Source organism: Somniosus microcephalus, chromosome 25 (genome assembly GCF_052327205.1).
Source record: "Somniosus microcephalus isolate GS21.2 chromosome 25, FLI_Smic_1.0, whole genome shotgun sequence".
Taxonomy (NCBI): Eukaryota; Metazoa; Chordata; class Chondrichthyes; order Squaliformes; family Somniosidae; genus Somniosus; species Somniosus microcephalus.
The window spans coordinates 44,257,124-44,283,983 of NC_141011.1; the positions used below are offsets into that span (position 1 = coordinate 44,257,124).

Consider the following 26,860-nt stretch of genomic DNA (forward strand, 5'->3'; position numbering starts at 1 on the left):
TCATGTAGCTGGTGGCTCAAACCAAGTTTACAAACTTATTTCAGCAATCTGACTGGCTAGTTCATGCTACTTGCCAGTTCAGTATTGGCAGCTTTGGAAAAAAAATGGAATGGTTTTGATTGCTCCATTTTCTGTTGTTTACTTGTTGTCCATTTGATCCTGACTTACTCACATTTAGTCAATTGGATATTTGATTGGTGACTTAACAGATGCTCATTTCCGGCAATCACTAATATTTGCCCGACAAATGTTCAACACTTTGGTTCCAACAGCAATTGGTGCAACTTTTGAAGCTGGATGTACCGCTAGCAGATCAGTGCCAATTCCAAGGAATGACTTTATACCAGTGCCAATTCAGAGGCACAATTTTACACCAGTGCCGATTCAGAGGCATAACTTTTAAATGCGGTCCAATTTTAGAAGCTTTATACCTTAAAGCACTATGGGCGAAAGAAACTCTGTTTCAAAGCCATGGACATAGTTCTGAAAGCCAAGTTAATTCCACAGTAACTCTACTGGAAAACCTAAAAGAACAAAGCTATTCAGTCCACTAGTTTGGGCAATACAGCTGGTGGGCTGAGCTCAAGAAAGATTAGAGTAATGAAAACTGACAGATCATCTTCCCCGCCTTCTAGGTAAAGGGGGATTATGAAGAATTATCCCATGTGAAACTAACTGGAATCTTGTAAAGCTGCTAATATATTGTCTACAGCATCAGGAATCACTTGCTACTGTATGCTTCCCAAGGGAAGACTCTGCACTGTAGCGTATCAAATGGGTACTATGCTAATTAATTAATCATGTAATTTTTTTTAAATAAAATAAAAAATTAAACAAATGAACTGATGTGTTACTAAACCAATTGGCATGGGGATGGGCCATTAATATGCAAACATGCACTCTGATGGTTCAAATCCCCATTCTGTAGGAGATCATTACAAAATTGGGACTGATGTCAGGAAGTTCTTCTTCACTCAAAAAAAGTCATCAGCAGGTGGAACTGACTTCTAGACAGGGCAGGGGTGGCAAAAACCCTGGAATCATTTAAGAAGCAGTTGAACGATGTGGGAATTATAGATTTGTTCTGGGTGAATGAGCCATGATGGGCCAAAGAGCCTTCCTCTTTTGTATCTATCAGAGCTCCCTGGATGACAAAAGAGCTAGAGAGTAAGGTGAAACAGAAAAAGGGGGCATGTGTCAGATGTCAGGCTGAGAATACAAGTGAGAACCAGGCTGAATACAGAAAGTTCAGAGGGGAAGTGAAAAAGGAAATAAGAGGGGCAAAGAGAGAGTATGAGAATAGATTGGCAGCTAACATAAGAGGGAATCCAAATGTCTTCTATAGGCATATAAATGGTAAACGAGTAGTAAGAGGAGGGGTGGGGCCAATTAGGGACCAAAATGGAGACCTACGTATGGAGGCAGAGGTTGGACTTGGGTGTACAGGGCACAATTTCAAAATTTGCAGATGTCACAAAACTTGGAAGTATAGTGAATGGTGAGGAGGATAGTGATAGACTTCAAGAGGATATAGACAGGCTGGTGGAATGGGCAGGCACATGGCAGATGAAATTTAACGCAGAAAAGTACGAAGTGATACATTTTGGTTGGAAGAACGAGGAGAGGCAATATAAACTTGATGCGCTATCAATTACTCATAAAAGACTGAGAGTTAGAAGAGTAACTAAAGGCTTTTATTAACAACAGAATGGAGGTCTGCCTCGAGTGGTCGACCGGTCCAGGATACCAAGGGCTGGGGAGCAGTCACCTTTATACTAGGACCTGTGGGAGGAGTCAGCCGAGGCATGTCCAGGCATGTACACAGTGGAATACAAACAGGACAAACAGGAATACAAACAGTGGTTTACCACAAAACTGAAGGGTACAATTCTAAAGGAGGTGCAGGAACAGAAAGACCTGGGGATGTATGTGCACAAATCGTTGAAGGTGGCAGGGCAAGTTGAGAAAATGGTTAAAAAAGCATACAGGATCCTGGGCTTCATAAATAGAGGCATAGAGTACAAAAGCAGGAAGTTATGATGAACCTTATAAAACACTGGTTTGGCCTCAACTGGAGTATTGTGCCCAATTCTGGGCACCGCAATTTAGGAAGGATGTGAAGGCCTTAGAGAGGGTGCAGAAAAGATTTACAAAAATGGCTCCAGGGATGAGGGACTTACTTCAGTTACGTGGATAGACTGGAGAAGCTGGGGTTGTTCTCCTTAGAGCAGAGGAGATTTGATAGAGGTGTTCAAAATCATGAGGGGTCGAGACAGAGTAGATAGAGAGAAACTGTTACCCATTGGCGGAAGGGTCGAGAACCAGAGGACACAGATTTAAGGTGATTGGCAGAAGAACCAAAGGCGACATGAGGAAAAACTTTTTTACGCAGCGAGTGGTTAGGATCGGGAATGCACTGCCTGAAAGGGTGGTGGAGGCAGATTCAATTGTGGTTTTCAAAAGGGAATTGGATAAGTACCTGAAGGAAAATATTTGCAGGGCTACGGGGAAAGGGCGGAGGATTGGAACTAGCTGAAGTGCTTTTGCAGAGAGCTGGCACGGGCTCAACGGGCCGAATGGCCTCCTACTGTGCTGTAACCATTCTATGATTCTACTGTATATGATCTTGTAAATTTCTGTGGTGATAATAGAATTAATTCCGTTTTAGTTTATTAAGGACACATACAGTGAGCAGCTCCTTTAAGCCTGCTGGGTTGTTTTTACTATTCACACTGTTTTCCAGGTGGTAGAGCACATGCTTTGTTAGCTTTGCTTTTCACGTGCCTTATCAACTGAATCACATCATCTCAAGGCTGGCCCTTTTAACTCCTCCTCTGAGTTGGTTAAAAATGATACATAGTCAGCTCCAAAATAGATGTTGTCATCTTTGGAATCCCAACAATCTTAATCATACCAACTAGGATTAAATAGATTGGCAAAAATGAGGAGCAAACACTGTGCACTCTAATTTGGTGAGTCAAGTACCTTTCTAATTGTTCGTAATACTGTCAAAGTCTGATTGAAATGGAGAGGACACTCCACATTATGCTACCGTGAGACCACTTGAATGTATGGGCCTAACATTCATCAGAGCATTAGCAGCCAGACAAAAGGGAATGGGCTTGTAAGATGAAAGCTTGCACAACACAAGGAACCTTTAATACTCATCAGCCTCCCAACAGTTGACCTTGAACCAATATACCGTGGTTAATCAAATCATTCAAGGTACCCGAGAACCAATTGGCAACAGGATTCAGTTCATTGAAAATAATTGTATTACTCAGGAATGCAATAGGAGCAGACAGTGAAACATGTGGGTGAACCTGTGACCCATCATTCCATCACCACACTATTTTTCTTTTTAAGTGTTTGATCTAAACTGATCTCATGTTTCACCCAGTCTACAGAGCATCACACAGGCATGAAACTACTGGTTATAAGATGAAACCGTTACAAAATAGTTTTCCGATGGTAGAGGCGAAAATGATACTTTCACATATCCAGAACCTCAAACAAATAAGCTTGTTGCGTTTCTTTGTAATTAGTATATTTCAATATACATTCATTACAAAAAGTTTCAAATTGTTATAAAGTATCTTTCAATTGAATGGCAAGGGCGTATGATGCAGAGGTTTACATCATTCCAACATTCTGCAGGGGCATTCTGGAGGGGGAGGGTGAACAACCAGTTGTCTTGGTGCATATAGGTACCAACGATATAGGTAAAAAACGGGATGAGGTCCTAAAAGCTGAATATAGGGAGTTAGGAAGTAAATTAAAAAATAGGACCTCAAAGGTAGTAATCTCAGGATTGCTACCAGTGCCACGTGCTAGTCAGAGTAGAAATAGAAGGATATTTCAGATGAATACGTGGCTAGAGGAATGGTGCAAGGGGGAGGGATTCAAATTCCTGGGACATTGGAACCGGTTCTAGGGGAGGTGGGACCAGTACAAACTGGACGGTTTGCACCTGGGCGGGACCAGGACCGATGTCCTAGGGGGAGTGTTTGCTAGTGCTGTTGGGGAGGGTTTAAACTAAAATGGCAGGGGGTTAGGAACCTGTGCAGCGAGACAGAGGAAAGGGAAGCAAGGATAGAAACAAAAGACAGGAAGGAGAAAAGCAAAAGTGGAAGGCAGAGAAATCAAGGGTGTAAATCAAACAGGGCTACAGTAAACAAATCGAGATTGGGTCGATTAGGCTTATATTCGCTAGAGTTTAGAAGAATGAGAGGGGATCTCACTGAAACTTATAAAATTCTAACTGGACTAGACAGACTAGATGCAGGAAGGATGTTCCCTATGGCGGGGGAGTCCAGAACCAGGGGTCACAGTCTAAGGATAAGGGGTAAGCCATTTAGGACTGAGATGGAGGAGGAATTTCTTCACCCAGAGAGTGGTGAACCTGTGGAATTCTCTGCCACACAAGGCAGTTGAGGCCAATTCATTAAATATATTCAAGAAGGAGTTAGATATATTTCTTAAGGCTAAAGGGATCAAAGGATATGGGGAGAAAGCAGGGACAGGGTACTGAATTTGGATGATCAGCCATGATCTCATTAAATGGCAGAACAGGCTCGAGGGGCCGAATGGCCTACTCCTGCTCCTATCTTCTAAATGTGTGGACCACCAGCATGTAAAGAGCTAATCATTCGAATGCAGAATCAATTCATACAAAGTGTTCAATTCTGCGATGTCTCAGTTCAATCCCCAGTGAACGTGGGCCCACAGCATAAAATCTGCCTGGAATTCAACAATAATCGTCACCCAATTGGCAATCTTGCTCAGTAGTCTCACAGGATGGCTGCTATGGGAAATGGAAACCGTCTCCCTTGTGCAATAGCTGGCACTTGTGAGGATGGGGCTGAGGGACATTGTTCAGACAAGAGTGAAGAAGGAATGATCCACATCCATTCAGGCTACACCTGACCCTGGAGTAATTCTCTCTTATATTTGAAACATTTTTTTTGCTCGCAATTGTTACCGAGGGGAAACATGCCCACTAGGTGTTCGAAATGCAGAGTGTTCCATCGCACAGCATCAATATCCCTCTCCACAGTAAGATTCAGCAGAGTCAACACAGTTTTATGAAAGGGAAATCGTGTTTGACAAATCTATTAAGATGTTTTTTTAAACTAGCAGGGTAGATAAGAGGGAACCAGTGGATGTAGTATATTTGGATTTTCAGAAGGCATTCGATAAGGTGCCACACAATAGGCTGTCATACAAGATTAGTGCTCATGGGATTGGGGGTAATATATTAGCATGGATTGAGGATTGAGTAACGGACAGAAAACAGAGAGTAGGAATAAACGGGTAATTTTCAGGATGGTAGGGTGTAACTAGTGGAGCGCCGCAAGGATCAGTGCTTGGGCCTCAGCTATTTACAATCTAGATCAATGACTTAGATGAGGGGACAGAGTGTAATATATTCAAGTTTGCTGACAATACAAAGCTAGGTGGGAAAGTAAGCTGTGAGGAGGACGCAATTATGTTGCAATGGGATCTCGACCGGTTAAGTGGTTGGGCAAGAAGGTGCCATAATGTGGGGAAGTGTGAAATTATCCACTTTGGTAAGAAGAATGGAAAAACAGAATACGTTTTAAAAAGGTGAGAGGCTAGTAAATGTTGGGAGTCAGAGGGATTTGGGTGTCCTTGTACACAAATCACAGAAAGTTAACATGCATGTACAGCAAGCAGTTAGGAAGGCTGATGGTGTGATAGTCTTTATTGCAAAGGAGTTGCAGTATAAGAGTAAGGAAGTCTAGCTGCAATTATATAGGGCCCTGGTGAGACCACACCTGGAGTATTGTGTACAGTTTTGGTCTCCTTACCTAAGGAAGGATATACTTGCCTTAGAGAGAGTGCAACGAAGGTTCACTAGGTTGATTCCTGGGATGAGAGGGCTGTCCTATGAGGAGAGATTGAGTAGAATGGGCCTATACTCTCTGGAGTTTAGAAGAATGATCGTATAAAATTCTTAGAGGGCTTGACAGGGTAGATGCAGAGAGGCTGTTTCCCCCTGGCTGGAGAGTCTAGAGCTAGGGGTCACAGTCTCAGAATAAGGGGTTGGCCATTTAGGACTGAGATGAGGAGGAATTTCTTCACTCAGAGGGTGGTGAATCTTTGGAATTCTCGACCCCAGAGGACTGTGGAGGTTCAGTCTTTGAGTATAGTCAAGAATGAGATCGATAGATTTTTGGGCACTGTGGGAATCAAGGGATATGGGGATACGGCAGGAAAGTGGAGTTGATGTAAAAGTCCAGCCATGATCTTACTGAAAGGCGGAGCAGACTCGAGGGGCCCGATGGCCTACTGCTGCTCCTATTTCTTATGTTCGTGAGGAGTACTAAACTATAAAAAGCAGTTGAAAATCATTTCCTGGGGAGTCAGCACACAAACTTTTAAAAAGTGGACTTGTTACCATCAAAATATAACCTATTGCAAATCGATATTGTTCCATTCGTCTTGAACCACAAGAAGGTTCATAGTGGCATTCCACATAATTATTCCTCGCCCTTTGTCTCATTTCCAGAAATCGGCATATCCATCACCACAGTGGGAGCAGTGCAAGTCTGCTTTCCCACTGGGGTAAACGTGGGCTTCAAAGAAGAACAAAGCTGCATGCTGCGAATGCAGACTCCAACTAAAAATACCCACTGGGCTTACAACTTCTTTTTTTGTCTGTAATGAAACACTTCCTCCACATTAAATAAATTGATTTTGAGTTGGCAGAGAATAATTACTGGTGATTCTGCTGCAGTGGTTTATTAACAGGCAGCTCGCACAGTTTCCAGTTGAAATCTACAGTCAAGCATCTCCATGCCAATTACTGGTACAGCTGTCAGTGGATTAACACTTTTACACATCTGTGCTTTTACAACGCTTTGTGCTTGCGAGTTAGAATACTGACAGTGGCTCGGAGCAGCAGAAAAACTAAAATGAATGGTTCAAGAAAGAACATGTAGCGCCTTTCATGACTTTGGAATGTCCCAAAGCGCTTTACAGCCAATTAAGTACTTTTGAAGTGTAGTCACTGTTATAATGTTGGAAACGCAGCAACCAATTTGTGTACAGCAAATTCCCACAAACAGCAATGTGATAATGACCAGATAATCTGTTTTAGTGATGTTAATTGAGGGATAAATATTGTTCAGGACACCAGGGATAACTCCCCTACTCTTCTTTGAAATACAGAAGTGCCATGGGATCTTTTACGTCCATCTGGAGAGAGCAGACAGGGCCTCAGTTTAACATCTCATCTGAAAGACAGAGGAACATAAGAAATAGGAGCAGGAGTAGGCCATTTGGCCCCTCGAGCCTGCTCCGTCAATCAATGAGATCATGGCTGATCTTCTACCTCAACTCCACTTTCCTGCACTATCCCCATATCCCTTAATATCCAAAAGTCTATCGATCTCTGTCTTGAATATTCTCAACGACTGAGCCTCCACAGCCCTCTGGGGTAGAGAATTCCAAAGATTCACCACCTGAGTGAAGAAATTTCTCCGCATCTCAGTTCTAAATGGCCGACCCCTTATTCTGAGACTGTGACCCCTAGTTCTAGGCTCCCCAGCCAGGGGAAACATCCTCCCTGCATCTACCCTGTCAAGCCCTGTAAGAATTTTGTATGTTTCAATGAGATCACTTCTCATTCTTCTAAACTCTAGAGAATATAGGCCTAGTCTGCTCAATCTCTCCTCATAGGACAATCTCCCCATCTCAGGAATCAGTCTGGTGAACCTTCATTGCACTCCCTCTATGGCAAGTATATCCTTCCTTAGGTAAGGAGACCAAAACTGTACACAATACTCCAGGTGTGGTCTCACCAGGGCCCTATATAATTGCAGTAAGACGTCTTTACACTTATACTCAAATCCTCTTGTAATAAAGGCCAACATATCACTTGCTTTCATAATTGCTTGCTGTACCTGCATGTTAACTTTCAGTGATTCTTGTACAAGGACACCCAGGTCCCTCTGAACACCAACATTTCCCAATCTCTCACCACTTAAAAAATACTCTGGTTTCTATTTTTCCAGCCAAAGTGGATAACTTCACATTTCTCCACATTATATTCCATTTGCCATGTTCTTGCCCACTCACTTAGCCTGTCTCTATCCCCTTGAAACCTCTTTGCATCCTCCTCACAACTTACATTCCCACCTAGCTTTGTATCATCAGCAAACTTGGGTATATTACATTTGGTCCCCTCATCCAAATCATTGATGTAGACGGCACCTTCAACAGCGTCGCACTCCCTCAGTCAGCCTAGATTTATATACAAGTTTCTGGAGTGGGACTTGAGCCCACAACCTTCTGACTCAGAGGCGAGAGTGCTACCGACTGAGCCACGGCTGACAGGTAAACCCAGCACCACTGCAGCCAAGAAGTTTATGCCATCCATATTGTGGCCTGGGCCCAATTCCCACCCATAGTTGACGCACTAATCTAGTACCTATTTTTTTTATACAAAAATGTTAACTGCGTTTTTCATCTCTAAAAACTATGCACTAACCATGATCCCAGCAACTCAATCACAATGGTGCTGCTTGTTGTCAAAAATAAAAATAAATGAAGCACATACATACAAGAAATAATGAACCTGCACTGTAATTCTGTACAGCTCCATCAATATTTTAATTAATAAAATCTGTTCCATTTCCTGCTTTCTTCCAGTTCTGACAAAAGGTCATCGACCTGAAACGTTAACTCTGTTTCTCTCTTCACAGATGCTGCTTGACCTGCTGATTATCTCCAGCATTTTCTGTTTTTATTTTTAATGAATAATGTTTGTCGTGAAAATTCAGCTCCATTTCTTTTGAATTCTAACCTTCCTCGAGTGATCAAAGAATATCAAGAGCAAGTCAGTAAAGCTGGCACAACACATGCTGTCATTGGCACTTTAAGAAACAAACAAGAACTCCACAAAAATCACACAACAATGGCTGAAACCAGTACTTTAACCACTGCACTGCTGAATAAAGATATACTTCCATGTAATTAAACTCATTAAAAGACAACTCTATACAGACACTCAATGAATGTATTAACTACTCAGCTGTCCAATGATTAAAGTACTCATTAAAACATTTGCTCGATGTCTGTAAAAATTCCTCTTTTTTTCAGCAGCGCAATGGTTAAAGTACTTTGGAGAGGTCAGTTCGGCTCAGTTAGTATCACTCTCACCTCCGTGTCGGACAGTTCTGGGTTCAAGCCCCACTCCAGGACTTGATCTAGGCTGGCACTCCGGTGCAGTACTGAGGGAGTTCTGCATGGTTGGAGGTCTTTCGGATGACGAGTTAAACCAAATGCCACAGCTGTGTCTTTCAGTGATTCAAGTGGCTGTTAAAGCTCCCGTGATTTGGTTTTCTTGGGACCTTGGGGCTTCTCCTCATCTCCTGGCCAATTTTCCTCCCTCAAATAACAGCAGATTAACAGGTCATTCGTCTCGTTTCTGATTGTGCACAAAATGGCTGCCACGTGTGCTCACATAGCAACAGTCACTGCACGTCAAGGTAATTCATAGCATGTCAAGTGCTTTAAAAAGTTTCTGAGACATTTATGATCCGACAGAAATGCTTGCTTAGAACAGGATTTAACTAGCATCATTTCACTGTTCAATAAATAAGATGCAACTAAATAAGAACTCCATACAGCTAGGAGAACAAACAGGCAGTCCATGCCTGCATGCAGCAAAACCTGGACGGCATTCTGCCTTGGGCTGATAAGTGGCAAGTAACGTTCGCACCACACAAGTGCCAGGCAATGACCATCTCCAACAAGAGAGTCTAAGCACCACCCCTTGGCATTCAACAGCATTACCATCACCGAATCCCCCACCATCAATATCCTAGGGATCACCATTGACCAGAAACTGAACTGGACCAGCCACATAAATAGTGTGGCAACAACAGCAGGTCAGAGGCTGGGTATTCTGCAGCAAGTGTCTCACCTCCCGACTCCCCAAAGCCTTGCCACCATCTACAAGGCACAAGTCAGGATTGTGATGGAATACTCTCCACTTGCCTGGATGAGTGCAGCTCCAACAACACTCAAGAAGCTCGACACCATCCAGGACAAAGCAGCCCGCTTGATTGGCACCCCATCCACCACCTTAAACATTCACTCCCTCCACCACCGGTGTACCGTGGCTGCAGTGTGTACCATCTACAAGATGCACTGCAGCAACTCGCCAAGGCTTCTTCAGCAGCACCTGCAAAACCCGCGACCTCTACTGCCTAGAAGGACAAGGGCAGCAGATGCATGGGAACACCATCACCTCCAAGTTCCCCTCCAAGTCACACACCATCCTGACTTCACACACTGCTGTTCCTTTATCGTCGATGGGTCAAAATCCTGGAACTCCCTCCGTAACAGCGCTGTGGGGGTACCTTCACCACATGGACTGCAGCGGTTCAAGTAGGCGAATCACCACCACCTTCTCAAGAGCAATTAGGGATTGGCAATAAATGCTGGCCTTACCAGCGATGCCCACATCCCACACTCGCCGCAGAATACCTAGCCTCTGACCTGCTCTTGTTGCCACAGTATTTATGTGGCCGGTCCAGTTAAGCTTCTGGTCAATGGTGAACCCCAGGATGTTAATGGTGGGGGATTCAGCGATGGTAATGCCGTCAAATGTCAAGGGGCGGTGGTTAGACTCTTGCTTGTTGGAGATAGTCATTGCCTGGCACTTGTGTGGCGCGAATGTTACCTGCCACTTATCAGCCCAAGCCTGAACGTCGTCCAGGTCTTCATTATCTGAGGAGTTGTGAATGGCGCTGAACACTGTGCAGTCATCAGCGAACATCCCCATTTCTGACCGTATGTTGGAGGGAAGTTCATTGATGAAGCAGCTGAAGATGGTTGGGCCTGGGACATTGCTCTGAGGAACACCTGCAGTGATGTCCTGGGACTGTGAGATGATTGACCTCCAACCACCACAACCATCTTCTGTGCTAGGTATGACTCCAGCCAGTGGAGAGCTTTCCCCTCGATTCCCATTGACTTCAGTTTTACTAGGGCTCCTTGATGCCACACTCGGTCAAATGCTGCCTTGATGTCAAGGGCAGTCACTTTCACCTCAGCTCTGGAATTCAGCTCCTTTGTCCATGTTTGGACCAAGGCTGTCATGAGGTCTTGAACCGAGTGGTCCTAACGGAACCCAAACTGGGCATCAGTGAGCAGGTTATTGATAAGTGACGCTTGATAGCACTATCGCCGACACCTTCCATCACTTTGCTGATATTGAGAGTAGACTGATGGGGCGGTAATTGGCCGGGTTGGATTTGTCCTGCTTTTTGTGGACAGGACATACCTGGGTAGTTTTCCACATTGTCAGATAGATGCCAGTGTTGTGGCTGTACTGGAACAACTTGGCTAGAGGCGCAGCTAGTTCTGGAGCACAAGTCTTCAGCACAATAGCCGGGATGTTGTCGGGACCCATAGCCTTTGCTGTATCCAATGCGCTCAGCCGTTTCTTGATATCATGTGGAGTGAATGGAATTGGCTGAAGACTGGCTTCTGTGATGGTGGGGATCTTAGGAGGAGGCCGATATGGATCATCCACTTGGCACTTCTGGCTGAAGATGGTTGCAAATGCTTCTGCCTGTCTTTTGCACTCCCGTGCTGGGCTCCACCATCATTCAGGATGGGGATAGTCATGGAGCCTCCTCCTCCCGTTAGTTGTTTAATGGTCCACCACCATTCACGACTAGATGTGGCAGGACTGCAGAGCTTTGATCTGATCCGTTGATTGTGGGATCGCTTAGCTCTGTCTATAGAATGTTGTTTCCGCTTTTTAGCATGCATGTAGTCCTGTGTTGCAGCTTCCCCTGTTGGCACCTCATTTTTAGGTACGCTGGTGCTGCTCCTGGCATGCTCTTCTACACTCCTTATTGAACCAGGGTTGGTCCCTTGCTTGATGGTAATGGTAGTGGGGGATATGCTGGGCCATGAGGTTACAGATTGTGGTGGAATACAATTCTACTGCTGCTGATGGCCCACAGCGCTTCATGGATGCCCAGTTTTGAGCTGCTAGATCTGTTCTGAATCTATCCCATTTAGCACGGTGGTAGTGCCACACAACACTGACCTGCTGAGTGTTTCCAGCCTTTTCTGTTTTTATTCCTTGTTTCTATATTTATCTAACTTTATAAGTACTGTCACTATTTTTGTGTTGAGGTGTTATGAAATAATGTAACTTCAACAGCCATTCCGTAATTGCAGGTTTGTAAAATTTGCTGGAAGTGACAGCAAACCTTTCACAGTAGACCCAACTCGTTTAAACTGCCTTGGCTGATAAATGCATTTGGGGAGAGCCCTTCACAGGAGCAGCGCACCCTGGTGGCTGAGCTGCAACATAGCTGAAAAACATTTGCTCCAGGCAAAGAATAAAGAAATACTCGTTACAACACATCAAACTGAGCAATGACACCTTGTGTAGACCGTGAATATACCATGTCAGCTCTTACTCACAAGAAACACTGCATAAAACAAAACTATTGACTGCGAGCCATCAAATCCTATCGGAAATTTGTTCAGAACACTCTCCCGATTTTTCAATCTTGATGCTTGCAGGTGGGTGACCCTTTTAAAATGTCACGGCAAGCTCCACACAGCTGCTTTTACATTGCTCATGCCACCAGCTCCACACATCCAGGTCTTGTGCAGCCAAGAGCAACACCAAAATAAACTGATTAGAATCGCTAAAAAAAACACTGGTCTCCCCAGCCGCCCGCCTCAGCGGATCTGGCCAGTTTACTTCGGTGTTGTCGCTAGTTGCAGGAGACCCATTCATTAGGCGCTTAGCACGTTGCAAAAAAAAAACACGTTCTCATACAGAGCAGGGCCATTTCACACAGAACTTTTGCAATACAGCCCCAGGCTGCCAGCACTGAAAGTCCACTCCTCTTACACGGAGTGGTGGATTCCACAGCACCAGAACAACTGACTTAACCAACTGTGCACACGTAACGGTTTGAGAGTTTACATTTTATTTCCTGTCAGTGAGCAAGAAATCCTTCGATGAGATGTTAAACCGAAGCTCCATCTGCCTGTTCAGGTTGACATTAAAGATCCCATGGCAGTATTTGAAGAACAGCAGGAGGGTTCTCTCTGTGCCCTGGTCAATGGTCTTCCCTCAAACAAAATCACCAATAGTTTTACTGGTCATTCATCTCTTTGCTGTTTATGGGACCTGACTGTTCACAAAATGGCTGTCCACATTTGCCTACACAGTGACCGTCCTTCCAAATAATTCGTTGTACGTGAAGTGCTTTGGGATACTTCTGAGAGGTGTGATAAGGTGCTACATATACACAAGTGCCAGGATGTGCCCACCTGTGACATCTGCCGCTGATCCCGCCAAAGTGTGCGAGGTAAAGAGGGGCATCACTTAATTTCCATATTACAGATGGGCACCCACGCCACGAGTGGTGCAACTCGTGTGCATACCAGAGGGGGTAGGTCAGAATCCCAATGGAGGGTGGCCTCAAGAAGGCCCTGCGGAAACTGCCAGGAACCAGTGTACCTAACCGAATATGCAGCTTTCACCGCACCCCCGGAAGACTTACAGCGGGATTGCACTGGAAGGAACGCGGATTTTTGTCCCCAAGTTCTCTCTCACTTATTGGTAAAAATGTTGAAAAAGATTTCCATGCACATTCCTCAACGGCCTCACTCCAACCTACCTCCACAACCTTCTCCAGGCCCCTAGCCCAGCAGACACCTTCCATTCTCCCGACTGCTTCACGACTCTTTCGCCTCCCATTCTACCACTGCTGGTACTGTCTTCAGCCAATGTGCTGCTGCATTCTGGTATCCCTTTTCAACACCCTCTTCACCTTTGATGAGAGATTGTGTAGAATTGGCCTATACTCTCTGGAATTTAGAAGAGAGGTGATCTCATTGATACATACAAGATTCTGAAGGGGATTGACAGGGTAGATGCTGAGAGGTTGTTTCCCCTGGCTGGAGTGTCTAGAACTAGGGGGCATAGTCTCAGCATAAGGGGTAGGCTATTTAAATCTGAGATTAGGAGGAATTTCTTCACTCAGAGGGTTGTGGATCTTTGGAATTCTCTGCCCCAGAGGGCTGTGAATGCTGAGTGTTTGAGTATATTCAAGGCTGAGATAGATAGATTTTTGGACTCTAGGGGAACCAAGGGATATGGAGATCGGATGGGAAAGTGGAGTTGAGGTTGATGATCAGCCATGATCTTATTGAATGGCGGAGCAGGCTCAAGGGGCCGTATGGCCGACTCCTGCCCCTATTTCTTATGTTCTTATGTTTCTTCCCACCTTTGAAAGCCTCCTGAAAAATTCTCTCTTTCACCTTCAGTCACCTCCCCGAACTCTGCCCTGCTTCCTGCTGTGTCTACACCGCCCCTGTAAAATGGATGTTCTGTTACACGAAAACAGCTGTATAAATGTAAACTGCACTTATTGTTGTTATTTCTAACTTGAACTTGTGACTGCCCAATGATCCTTACAAGGTCCTTACAGAATAGCAATGCAAAAACCACAGCTTGGGAAAAAAATGCACTTGTTTACAGATGCCTCTGGTCGATGGTCAGTAAACCGCCTCCTTGGGTAGTTACTGGTTCCTATGGTGCCACTGGTGCTGCCTCTTTCATAGTCATGCTGACACTGCAGTCAGAGGCAATGCTGTGATATAAATGGGGTGTAAGATTTTAACCTTTTAGCTCGTGCAACACAGCCTGAATTTGACAGCCAGACACCAACAAATGGCGCGACTAAGCCTATACTTCATCACCAAGTGCTGCTAAAATCTTCCAGAAATATTCCCCATTACACTGCGGAATGAAGATTCAGTGTAGAACTACAGGACAATTCTTCCTTTTTCCTCAATTTTTCAACCCAGCATTTTCATCAAGCATTGCTAAGTCAGGTAGCATGCAGAGTTAAATGCAAAGTAATGCTCAAATAATGTGCCTTTAACCCCAAACAGTGAGCATCTACTGTTGTGCCACTTTGACATTTCTTTACTGTCACACAAGCCATTCCTATAACTTCACGGAGTGAGTTGGCCAATTTTAATGCCAATTAATAAACAATTTAGGACAGTTTTGTGCTACAGGCCCACATGCACTGGGAATTACGTTGAAATTGTCTAAAACCCATTTCATGTAGGACCCTTACAGCCAATAGACAGAAAGGACTTACAGCCCTCAATCTGGATGAGATCCAAACCCAGCGGTAATGGGACCCAATGCACCATTCAGATCCCCCACAATGAATCATTCACTGTACTCCTTAACCTTGATAAAAAATCTGCTTTAGTATAAGCCACAATCGGAGAATTGAACTCCCATTTTACCTTCCTCTCTGCTCTTGCATGTAGTTTTGATGATGGCAAAGGAAACCACAATCCTTGCACTTTTGAGCATGACCATTGTTCTTTATAGAACTGCTTTAATCATTATCCAAAACATTCAATGGTTATGTAAATGTAGAATATGCTACATTAATACAGGCTCTCACAGAATAATATGTTTATACAATAACACAGGAGGCTTTAGCTAAAGATACTCAAGTATTAGCACCTTTATACAAAACAAAAATACCATACATTGTGGATAAATTGCATGATGTATTCTTCGGGTGTCAGTCTAATTCATTTCTGTATTTATAGGGCCACAAAGTTCAATTCAGGACAGGAGGAGGATTTTTTTTTTGCAGGTTGTACTACTACTATTACTACACAACAGCGCCACAATCTGTGAGTGTAATGTTACTTAATAGCAAGCAATCTGTACACATTTCACTCTGCCCCCCTCTGATCTGTAGGATTGGGGCTGTATCAATGCAATTGCACCCTCACAGCCAACACAGAAGCAGCACTGCAGTGTCCTACTGTGTAGTCATTTACTAAAATTAGCTAACCATTTTACAGATAGAAAGAAATATATCTAGGGAGAGCAAGAGAGACCGAGTGAGCAAGCAAGAGAGAGAACACCATCACTGCAGTGAGCCCAAGACTCCCACTGGCTTTTGTACAATTTATCCTCCCTTTTGTTTGTTTGAAATGTCCTCTTTAAACCTCCTGTGTCATCTGAGTTCACTTCCTTCTCTGTATTGTAGCGTAATTCCAGTGCACTGGCACGCATACACATTGAAAATTAGCTAATTTATATTGCTTCAGCATCATCAAATAGAATGCCATGATTGCGTCGAGTGCACTGATTGCGTCGAGTGCACTGAAATGTGATAAGCGCTGGACTGAAAATAGGATTCAGCCCATAATTGTACAGCAGTAATGAACCCTAAGATGTGTTCATAACTCTCCATACATTAATGGCTGCTTCATTAATTTTTTTTTAATTCATTCTCAGGATATGGGGGTCGCTGGCAAGGCCAGCATTTATTGCTTATCCCTAGTTGCCCACGAGAGGGTGGTAGTGATACTTTTTGAACCGCTGCAGTCCGTGCGGTGAAGGTGCTCCCACAGCGCTGTTAGGGAGGGGGGTTCCAGGATTCTGATCCAGCAACAATGAAGGAACGGCGATATATTTCCAAGTCAGGATGGTGTGTGACTTGGAGGGGAACTTGGAGGTGGTGGTGTTCCCATGCGCCTGCTGTCCTTGTCCTTCCAGGTGGTGGAGGTTGCGGGTTTGGGAGGTGCTGCCGAAGAAGCCTTGGCGAGTTGCTGCAGTGCATCTTGTAGATGGTACTCACTGCAGCCATGGTGCGCCGGTGGTGGAGGGAGTGAATGTTTAAGGTGGTGGATGCGCTGGCGATCCAGCGGGCTACTTTGTCCTGGATGGTGTTGAGCTTCTTGAGTGTTGTTGCAGCTGCACTCATCCAGGCAACTGGAGAGTATTCCATCACACTCCTGACTTGTGCCTTGTACGTGGTGGAAAGAATTTGGGGAGTCGGGAGGTGAGACACTCGCTGCAGAATACCCAGCCTCTGACCTGCTCTAGTAGCCACGGCATATAGCCGGTCCAGTTGAGTTTGCCTGGTCAGTGGCAACCCCCAGGATGTTGATGGTGGGGGATTTGACGATGGTAATGTCATTGAATGCCATGAGGAGGTGGTTATACTATCTCTTGTTGGAGATGGCCCACTTGTGTGGCACGAATGTTATTTCCCACTTATCAGCCCAAGCCTGGATGTTGTCCAGGTCTTGCTGCATGCGGGCACGGACTGCTTCATTATCTGAGAAATTGCAAATGGAACTGAACACTGTCTAATTATCAGAGAACATCACCACTTCTGACCTTATGATGAAGGATAGGTCATTGATGAAGCAGCTGAAGATAGTTGCCCCTGGGGCGCTGCCCTGAGGAACTCCTGCAGCGATGTCCTGGGGCTGAGATAATTTGCCTCACACAAAAAACAAAGCCAGATGTCTAAAGCCCCACAATAACCAGCATCCATTAAAGCCCTCTATTCCAAACAAGTCCTAAGGCTGACAGCACTATGGAATCTTCCTTTTCTACAATACAGGACAGATTCCACAACAACAAATAAACAACTGTGCATGTAAGTGGTTAACAAGTTTATTCTGTGGCAGCTGGATCATTTTCAATGGCTGGAAAGGTCTGTGTAAGCCAGTGAGCAAGAAATCATATCACTTCCCTATACAAACTGGTGAGCACTCAGGCCACACTGGCCAGAAGAGATGGTGGCCCCTTCATTTGGCAAGGGCCCTTATATTTTCTCCCAGACCTGTAGTTACAGTACGAGTTCAGTCAGGCAGTACCCCGTTTACACTGCCCGTCTGGAATTCCAGTTGTCCTGCCCAGGGGAGAGTTCTGTAAGCTTACACGTGTGCACAGAGCAGCTCAAATTTAACAGTTTCGAAAGCACAGAGGAGAGCGTACCCATACTCTACACATCTAAATTAAGAACATAAGAATTAACATCAGATAGGTTTAAAATGTCCTTAGGAGGACTGAGAGAACCCCTCTGTGCTTTGTAAACTAGATCGGGCACGGATTCCGGATTCAGAGTGCAAATCCCTGAAGAGCTGTCAGAATCTTGTTGGATTAGTTTGACAGAGGTTTCTAATGATAGGTATTTACTGATTGAAGTTATTCATTTTCTCCCCTTTGCCTCCTCAGCAACAAGACAGACTGGAACTGATTCCTACCCATCTTCTGGACCTCTGCCTTGCAACTGCAGGCTGTGGTCACACTTGCTGTCCTACTTCCCCTCCGAGACATTTTAAAACTCTGAAAACCAGGAGAAGTGTCGCTCGATCCACCGCAGCAACTTGGCTCAGTTAGTGGCACTCATGTCTCTGAGGCAGAAGGTTGTGGGTTCAAGACCCACTTGGAGGACTGGAGCACAATATCTATGCTGACAAATCAGCTGTGCAGTACTCAGGGATTGGTGCTGCCCTTACACAAGACATTAAACAGAGGCCCCGAGTGCTTGTTCTGGGGTTCAGGTGAATGTTAAAGAGCCCATTGTTTGAAGAAGAGCAGAGAGTTCTCCAAGTGCCGTGGCCAATATTTTTCAATCAGCCAACACCACCAGAAATAGATTAACTGGTCATTCATCTCATTGCAGTTTTTGACTCAATGCTGTGCGCAAAATGGCTCTCGTGTTTGCCTACGAATCAACACTTCCTATGTAAATGAATTGCTTTAGTACCCTACTGAGATGGTTAGGAACACTAACAATAGAGGGAAGAGAGCGAATCGCTTTACCAGGCGGCAGCTGCGGCTCATAGCAAATATGCTTCACTTTAAAATTATCTGGTAGCCTTACCACCTGGTGCAAGATCGAAGCTGGGAACGGCTAAAAGCCGTAGATCCGAGTACAGAAATAAAAGAAAATCTCAAAACAATCTGCATCCTCATTACTGAAGTATACAATACCCACCATATTGCTGCCTCTTCCATAAACCTAAGCTGTTGTGCTCGACAGAAATGAGTATCTGGCAGTACCGCATTTAACTGAAAGGTAGTTATCATGTCGAAAGCATAACTCAACCAAATTACCAGATCTCTTATCACTCCATTTTCCCCACATATATGCCAACTGTAAGAATTTCACGCTGACAGTCAGCCAGCAGCATGTCCGCATTTGCCAAGACAAATCAGTGTCAACACAGCTCTGGACCCACTGTTAATTTATAAACTGTCCTTTATTGAGACTCACCACATTCTGCATGTTGCAGTGCCTGGTACTGATGATGACTCCAGCCTCCTCTATCATTTTCAATATTGTACCCCCATGGACATTGCCTGCAACGTTGGCATCATCGGGGCGCATGACCCTGCAAGCGTTAAAAAAAAAAAGATGTCACATCTCTCGAGACAGCAACAGCTAAAGATTAACTGAAGTCAGAAACTATAGAGTCATAGAGTTATACAGCACAGAAAGAGGCCCTTCGGCCCATCGTGTCCGCGCCAGCCATCAAGCCCTGTCTATTCTAATCCCATTTTCCAGCACTCAGTCCGTAGCCTTGTATGCTATGGCATTTCAAGTCCTCATCTAAATGCTTCTTGAATGTTGTGAGGGTTCCTGCCTCTACCACCCTTTCAGGCAGCGAGTTCCAGATTGCAACCACCCTCTGGATGAAAAAGTTTTTCCTCAAATCCCCTCTAAACCTCCTGCCCCTTACCTTGAAACTATGCCCCCTGGTTATTGACCCCTCTACTAAGGGGAAAAGTTCCTTTCTATCTACCCTATCTATGCCCCTCATAATTTTGTACACCTCAATCAGGTCCCCCCTCAGCCTTCTCTGCTCTAAGGAAAACAACCCCAGCCTGTCCAGTCTCTCTTCATAGCTGAAGCGCTCCAGCCTAGGTAACATCCTGGTGAATCTCCTCTGCACCTTCTCCAATGCAATCACATCCTTCCTATAGTGTGGCGACCAGAACTGCACACAGTATTCCAGCTGTGGCCTAACTAGCGTTTTGTACAGCTCCATCAGAACCTCCCTGCTCTTATATTCTATGCCTCGGCTAATGAAGGCAAGAATCCCATATGCCTTCTTAACCACCTTATCTACCTGTCCTGCTGCCTTCAGGGATCTATGTACATGCACACCAAGGTCCCTCTGATCCTCTGTCCTTCCTCGGGTCCTACCATTCATTGTGTATTCCCTTGCCTTGTTAGTCCTCCCAAAATGTATCAACTCACACTTTTCAGGGTTAAATTCCATTTGCCACTGTTCTGCCCATCTGACCAACCCGTCTATATCGTCCTGTAGCCTGAGACTTCCCTCCTTGCTATTTACCACTCCACCATTATAAAAAAATGTAAAAAGCAGAATGTGCTGGAAAGACACAGTAGGCCAGGGCCCCAAACACACCTTCCATGTGAGGCACCGATTAACGTGTACTTCTTCTAACCTAGTATACTGCATTCACTGGTGCAATCTCCTCTACATTGGGGAGACCAAATGCAGATTAGGTGAGTCCCTCATTTTCTGGTGCAGTGTTACTCAGGTCCCCAATCCCAGCTGACCTTTTACTCAAGGGTCACGCTCAGGAATGCTCCAACACTCCGCGCCACAGAGTGAGTAGACAGGAGTCTGCACCTGCAATTCCCCACACACTGAGCTCTTATTTTCAACAATGCCCCTGTGAACAGTTTCTAGGTACTTCATAGAATTATACAGCACAGGAGACCATTCAGCCCATTGTGTCCATGCCAGCTCTTTGAAGGAGCTATCCAATTAGTCCCACTCCCCTACTCTTTCCCCATAGCCCTGCAATTTCTTCCTTCATGATAAGAAAAAAAAATTCTATTAAATAGTCGTATTTTAATAGGGCTATTTCACTTGTCGCTAGACCTGATTTCTCAGCCTCTTGTCTGCTAGCCAACCACTCCATTAAAACCCATCTGTAACAATGACATTTGGAACCTTTGTGTGTTTGCAGATTCCCAAGATTGGGCCTCAAGCAAAACGTCAGCTGGGATTGTGGACACGAGAAAAATTTAAACCAGTAACTCTGCACCCGAAAATGAGCGACTTACAAAGCAGCCTTCACTTGAAATCATTTCATCTTTTCTGCATTTCTACTACCAGTGATCAAAAGGATAAGCTTCAGCAGAAGTACAAAGCCACTTCCTGTGATAAATTTATACCAGACAACCCTACACAAGTCTGTCTTTTCAAAATCCTTGTGGGTTAATCAAAAGACTCGATTGCTCTACCTTACTGACAGTACACTCAAGTGTTTAAACCAGTGGAGATTAGAATACTGGCAATGGTTAGGTATGGCCTCAAGTTCCCATTCTTATCCCAAAGCATTAATGGTGGGAATCCACTTGGGATATCTCCGATTGCTGCTGCCTACAACATGAACAAATGCTTCCCAGTGTTTTTTTCCCCACTAACAAAGCCAGATAATTCCATGCTTTTTTTAAAACAAAAACAGCCACCACCTGCTTTTTAATTTTGTTTTAAAACTGTCCTGTCTATCTTTTGTTAAAAACATAGATACCAAGTGGCTATTTTTATTTACAACCACCTTTCACTATTTTACAATCCAATCGAAAGTAAGCAGGCTGTGGGGCCAGTCGAGTCCTGGGACGACCAGATTAATCATGTCATCTTCGCCAAACCCAAATATTGGTCAATGGAGTAAAGAAAGGCAGCCTACAACTAAAGTTATAAAATCATAAAGCACAGAAAGCAGCTATTCAGCCCATTGTGCCTGTGCTGGCCCTTTGTAAGAGCTCTCCAATTAGTCCCACTCCCCTGCACTTTCCCCATAGCCCTGCAAGTTTTTCCTCATCAAGTATATTCCCTTTCGAAAGCTACTATTGAATCTGCTTCCACCACCTTTTCAGGCAGTGCATTCCAGATCATCATAACTCATTGATTTTTAAAAAGTAACTCTTAGGGGGGAGAAATTCAGTGGGTTAGCGGCTCCAGTTAGCCCCCCAGGGGGAGCGATAACGGGACGCTAATGACATACCGCCCAGGCGCAGCAAGATGAACGACTCCCGCGAACTTCGGTGAGAGGTTTGCGGCGGCGGTAAGACTTTACGGCACGATCTCCCTTTGCCCGGAGAGCGGGATGTCATTGCCCTGCGCATCGCCCCGGTGCCGAACTTCAGTTCCGCTCCCTGCAGCATCGCCAGGCGATGACACCGACAGCTGCACGAGGCGTTGATCGGGAGGCCGGGCACTTCGGGGGCAAAAGTTAAAAGGGGAGGTTGCCAAGGTAAGTACCTAAATTTCTGAAATGGTTTGGGTCAATTTTTTTTTCTTCTCCTGGGCCGCGATCGATCAGCCCGGCACTCTGCTGGAGTGCATGGGGTTGATCGAGCCGGATCGCAGCTAACTGGTCCCAATGCAGAGCCTGCAGCGATGGCCCTTCCCCTTAAGGGAGGGAGGGAGCTTCGGATGGCGGCAGCGCTGTACACCTACCGCCCCGTCTGCGTCCGTTAGTGCTCCAGAAAGGAGTGGAGCACTCGCTCCTGGAGCGCTAAACCCAATTTTGTGAAAGCTGGGAATCATTAGCGCCTGGCGCTAAGTTTCCCAGCTTTCAAAAGTTACCGCCCCTGAAAGGGGGAAAGAAGTGTATGGGCGTTGGTGTGGAGTGCTGGTGCATGGTGGGGATTTGACTCTGTGCAGGGGCTGGTCAGGAGAGGCAGTGCATAGCATTACCTCACATAATCGCGTAACTGGGCTGGCTACAAGATTTAATCAAGGATATTGAAATGCAAGTGTTGCAAGACAAAGGGACTGCTCAAGATGTGTAACCGCCCTAGAAACCAGACGGCCTAACAATATCCCAAGGACACTAAGTCTTCTTTCTTAGGCAGTCCCTCGGAACCGAGGATGACTTGCTTCCACATTAAAAATGAGTTCTCAGGTGACTGATGAGTCCAATGCGGGACCTACAGTCTCTGTCACAGGTGGGGCAGACGGCGGTTGAAGGGGCGGGTGGGTGGGGTGCTTGGGTTGACGTGCGCTCCTTGCGCTGCCTGCGCTTGGCTTCCGCTTGCTCCCGGCGAAGAGTCTCGAGGTGTTCGGCGCCTTCCTGGATGCTTCTCCTCCATTTTGTGCGGTCTTGGGCCAGGGATTCCCAGTGGGGATGTTGTACTTTTTCAAGGAGGCTTTGAGGGTGTCCTTGAAGCGTTTCCTCTGCCCACCTGGGGCTCTCTTGCCGTGTCGGCGCTCCGAGTAGAGCGCTGGTTTTGGGAGTCTCGTATCGTTAATGTAAATTGTGAACAGCAATGGTCCCAGCACTGATCCTTGTGAAACACCACTACCCACCTTCTGCCACATTGAATAGCTACCCTTTACTCCCACTCTCTGCTTTCTGTCCTGATGCCAGCCAGCAAACATTCTGACTTGTCCCCTGACTCTGCATTCTCTGACCTTATTCAATAGTCTATTATGGGGTACCATATCAAAGGCCTTTTGAAAATCGAGGTAAATTACATCTACTGCGTTACCATTGTCTAGTCTCTTCGTTACCTCTTCAAAAAATTCAATAAGATTGGTCAAGCAAGGTTTTCCCATTTGAAATCCATGCTGCCGATTCAGTATTATACTTTTCATTTCTAGATGTTCTTCTATTCTCTCCTTTAGTAGGGATTCCATTATTTTTCCTACCACCAATGTTAAGCTGACTGGTCTATAATTCCCTGGACATGTTCTATCCCCCTTCTTAAATATAGGTATTACATTAGCTATCCGCCAGTCCTCTGGCACTACACCTTTTCCTAACAAATTTGGTTGTGCAACCAAACTTCAGGAGAGCACAAGTCCAACACTGTGAAAGGGCAGAGTGTTGAGCATGCAGGATAAATACCTACCTAAAACCAACAAGCTCAGACTGAACAGGCATGGCCTTAAATGAATTCATAAACTCATCAAAAGAGAAATAAAGAGGAAAAATTAATCTCCACAAGTCCTGCAAAAAGAAAGGATCGCTCATATCGTAGAGATGTGTCGCCAACTGAGATTACTTGAGCTCAAGAGGTTTCTGGTAATGACCATCAAATGGATGCCGGTGGCACCAAAAAATATGAGATGGCTCCAGGTAAGGAAATTAGTAATTCAGTTAGGAATACAGTGTTAATAAGAAACTAGATAGCTAGAGGGATGGACACGATCTTTTGCAGTCCAGACCAAGATTCCTAGATGCTTTATTGCCTCCCAGGTTTTAGGGGACGGGACATTTCGGAAAGACTGGAAAAAATTATGGAAGGAGAGGGACAGCAGCCAGTCATCATGGTTCACATGGGAGCCAAAGATATAAGAGAGAGGCCTGAATTCCTCCAAAAGGAGTTTGGGAGATTAGTGGAAGTGGGTTTAGGAGCAAGACTTCAGAGGTGGTTATCACTGGATTACTCCCCCAGCCAAGTGCTTGAACAGGGAAGCATAGGAAGATTAGGGAGCCATAACACGTAGCTAAAAGGATGTTATTAGGAATAAGGTTGTCCTTTTTATGGGGCTCTGGCACTAGTTTTGGGGAAGATGCGAGTTATTCCGCAAGGATGGGCCACATCTGAACAGGAAGGGAGCTAATGAACTGGTAAAACGGATAAGTAGGAAAGCTAATAGACATTTAAACTAGGAAAGGAGGGGATGGGGAAAAGAAAAGCAGCCAGAAAGAGGAAGTAGATAGAAATAGAAGAGGTAAACATACAAATAGAAAATAATATTGAAGCCCCTGGAATAAAAGGGACAGTGGCTGCATGGATACGAAATTGGCTAAGTGACAGGAAGCAGACAGTAGTAGTAAACGGTTGTTTTTGGACTGGAGGAAGGTATACAGTGGTGTTCTCCAGTGGTCGGTTCTACGACTATTGCTTTTTTGATATATATTAATGATCTGGGTGTGAGTGTACAGGGCACAATTTCAAAATTTGCAGATGACACAAAACTTGGAAGTATAGTGAAGAGTGAGGAGGAGAGCGATAGACTTCAAGAGGACATAGACAGGCTGGTGGAATGGGCGGACATGTGGCAGATGAAATTTAACGCAGCAAAATGCGAGGTGCATACGGTTTGGTAGAAAGAATGAAGAGAGGAAACATAAAGTAAACGGTACAATCCTAAAGGGGTTGCACGAACAGAGAGACCTAGGGGTATATATATTAACAGTTCACAATATATATTAATGATCTGGACGAGGGAATTGGATGGAATATCTCCAAATTTGCAGATGACACAAAGCTGGGTGGGAGGGTAAGCTGTGAGGAGGATGTCGTGAAACTCCAGTACGATTTGGACAGATTGGGTGATTGGGCAGAAACATGGCAAATGCACTATAATGTGGATAAATGTGAGGTTATCCACTTTAGTGGCAAAAACAGGAAGGCAGATTATTTGAATGGCAATAGATTGGGAGAAGGGGAAGTGCAAAGAGACCTGGGTGTTCTTGTACACCAGTCGCTGAAGGTAAGCATGCAGGTGCAGCAGGCGGTTAAGAAGGCAAATGGTATGTTGGCCTTCGTAGCAAGAGGGTTCGAGTACAGGAACAAGGATGTCTTGCTACAGTTGTACAGGGCCTTGGTGAGACCGCACCTTGAGTATTGTGTGCAGTTTTGGTCGCCTTACCTGAGGAAGGACGTTCTTGCCATGGAAGGAGTGCAGCGAAGATTCACCAGGCTGATACCTGGGATGGCAGGAATGACGTATGAGGAGAGATTGTGTCGATTGGGATTATACTCACTGGAGTTTAGAAGATTGAGAGGGGATCTCATCGAAACCTATAAAATTCTGTCAGGCCTGGACAGACTAGATGCAGGAAGGGTGTTTATGATGGCCGGGGAGTCCAGAACCAGGGGTCATAGTCTAAGGATAAGGGGTAAGCCATTTAGGACTGAAATGAGGAGGAATTTCTTCACCCAGAGAGTGGTGAACCTGTGGAATTCTCTGCCACAGAGGGCGGTGGAGGCCAGTTCATTAAATATATTCAAAAAAGAGTTGGATATATTTCTTAAGGCTAAAGGGATCAAGGGATATGGGGAGATGGCAGGGACAGGGTACTGAATTTGGATGATCAGCCATGATCACATTGAATGGCGGAGCAGGCTCGAAGGGCCGAATGGCCTACTCCTGCTCCTATCTTCTATGTTTCTATGTATGTTTCTATATGCACAAATCGTTGAAGGTGGCAGGGCAGGTTGAGAAAGCAATTAAAAATGCTTACGGGATTCTAGGCTTCATGAATAGAGGTATAGAGTACAAAAGCGTGAAAATTATGATGAACCTGTGTAAAACACTGGTTCGGCCTCAACTGGAGTATTGTGTCCAATTCTGGGCACTGCACTTTAGGAAGGATGTGAAGGCCTTAGAGAGGGTGCAGAAAAGATTTATGAGAATGATTCCAGGGATGAGAGACTTCAGTTACATTGATAGACTGGAAAAGCTGGTGTTGTTCTCCTTAGAGCAGAGAAGGTTGAGAGGAGATTTGATAGAGGAGTTCAAAATCTAGAGGGGTCTGGACAGAGTAGATAGAGAGAAACTGTTCCCATTGGCAGAGGGGTCGAGAACCAGAGGACACAGATTTAAGGTGATTGGCAGAAGAACCAAAGGCGACATGAGGAAAAGCTTTTTTACTCAGCGAGTGGTTAGGATCTGGGATGCACTGCCTGAAAGGGTGGTGGAGGCAGACTCAATCACGGCTTTCAAAAGGGAGTTGGATAAGTATCTGAAAGAAAAATATTTGCAGGGCTACGGGGAAAGGGCGGGGGAGTGGGACTAGCTGAAGTGCTCTTGCAGAGAGCCGGCACGGGCTCGACAGGCCGAATGGCCTTCTTCCTTGCTGTAACCATTCTATGATTCTAATTTAGCCAGAAGTATAGCGTGCAGTAGGAATAAAGGGAGGCAAAAAATCAAATTAACCAGGTATAAATAGGGAAAAGATTGGGATAAGGGAATGAGCTGTTCGCGTAGACAAACAAAG

The 26,860-nt window shown here is 45.1% G+C and overlaps 1 protein-coding gene across 3 annotated transcripts in view; it reads right to left on the reverse strand.

Moving 5' to 3' along the window:
• Positions 1-26,860, reverse strand: part of acot7 (acyl-CoA thioesterase 7) — a 288,558-nt gene that overhangs the window by 223,959 nt on the left and 37,739 nt on the right. For all 3 annotated transcript variants that reach the window (XM_085967290.1, XM_085967292.1, XM_085967293.1), the window contains exon 2: positions 19,134-19,251. In XM_085967290.1, the coding sequence (XP_085823416.1) occupies positions 19,134-19,251 (118 nt within the window). The remainder of the gene's footprint in view (positions 1-19,133; positions 19,252-26,860) is intronic.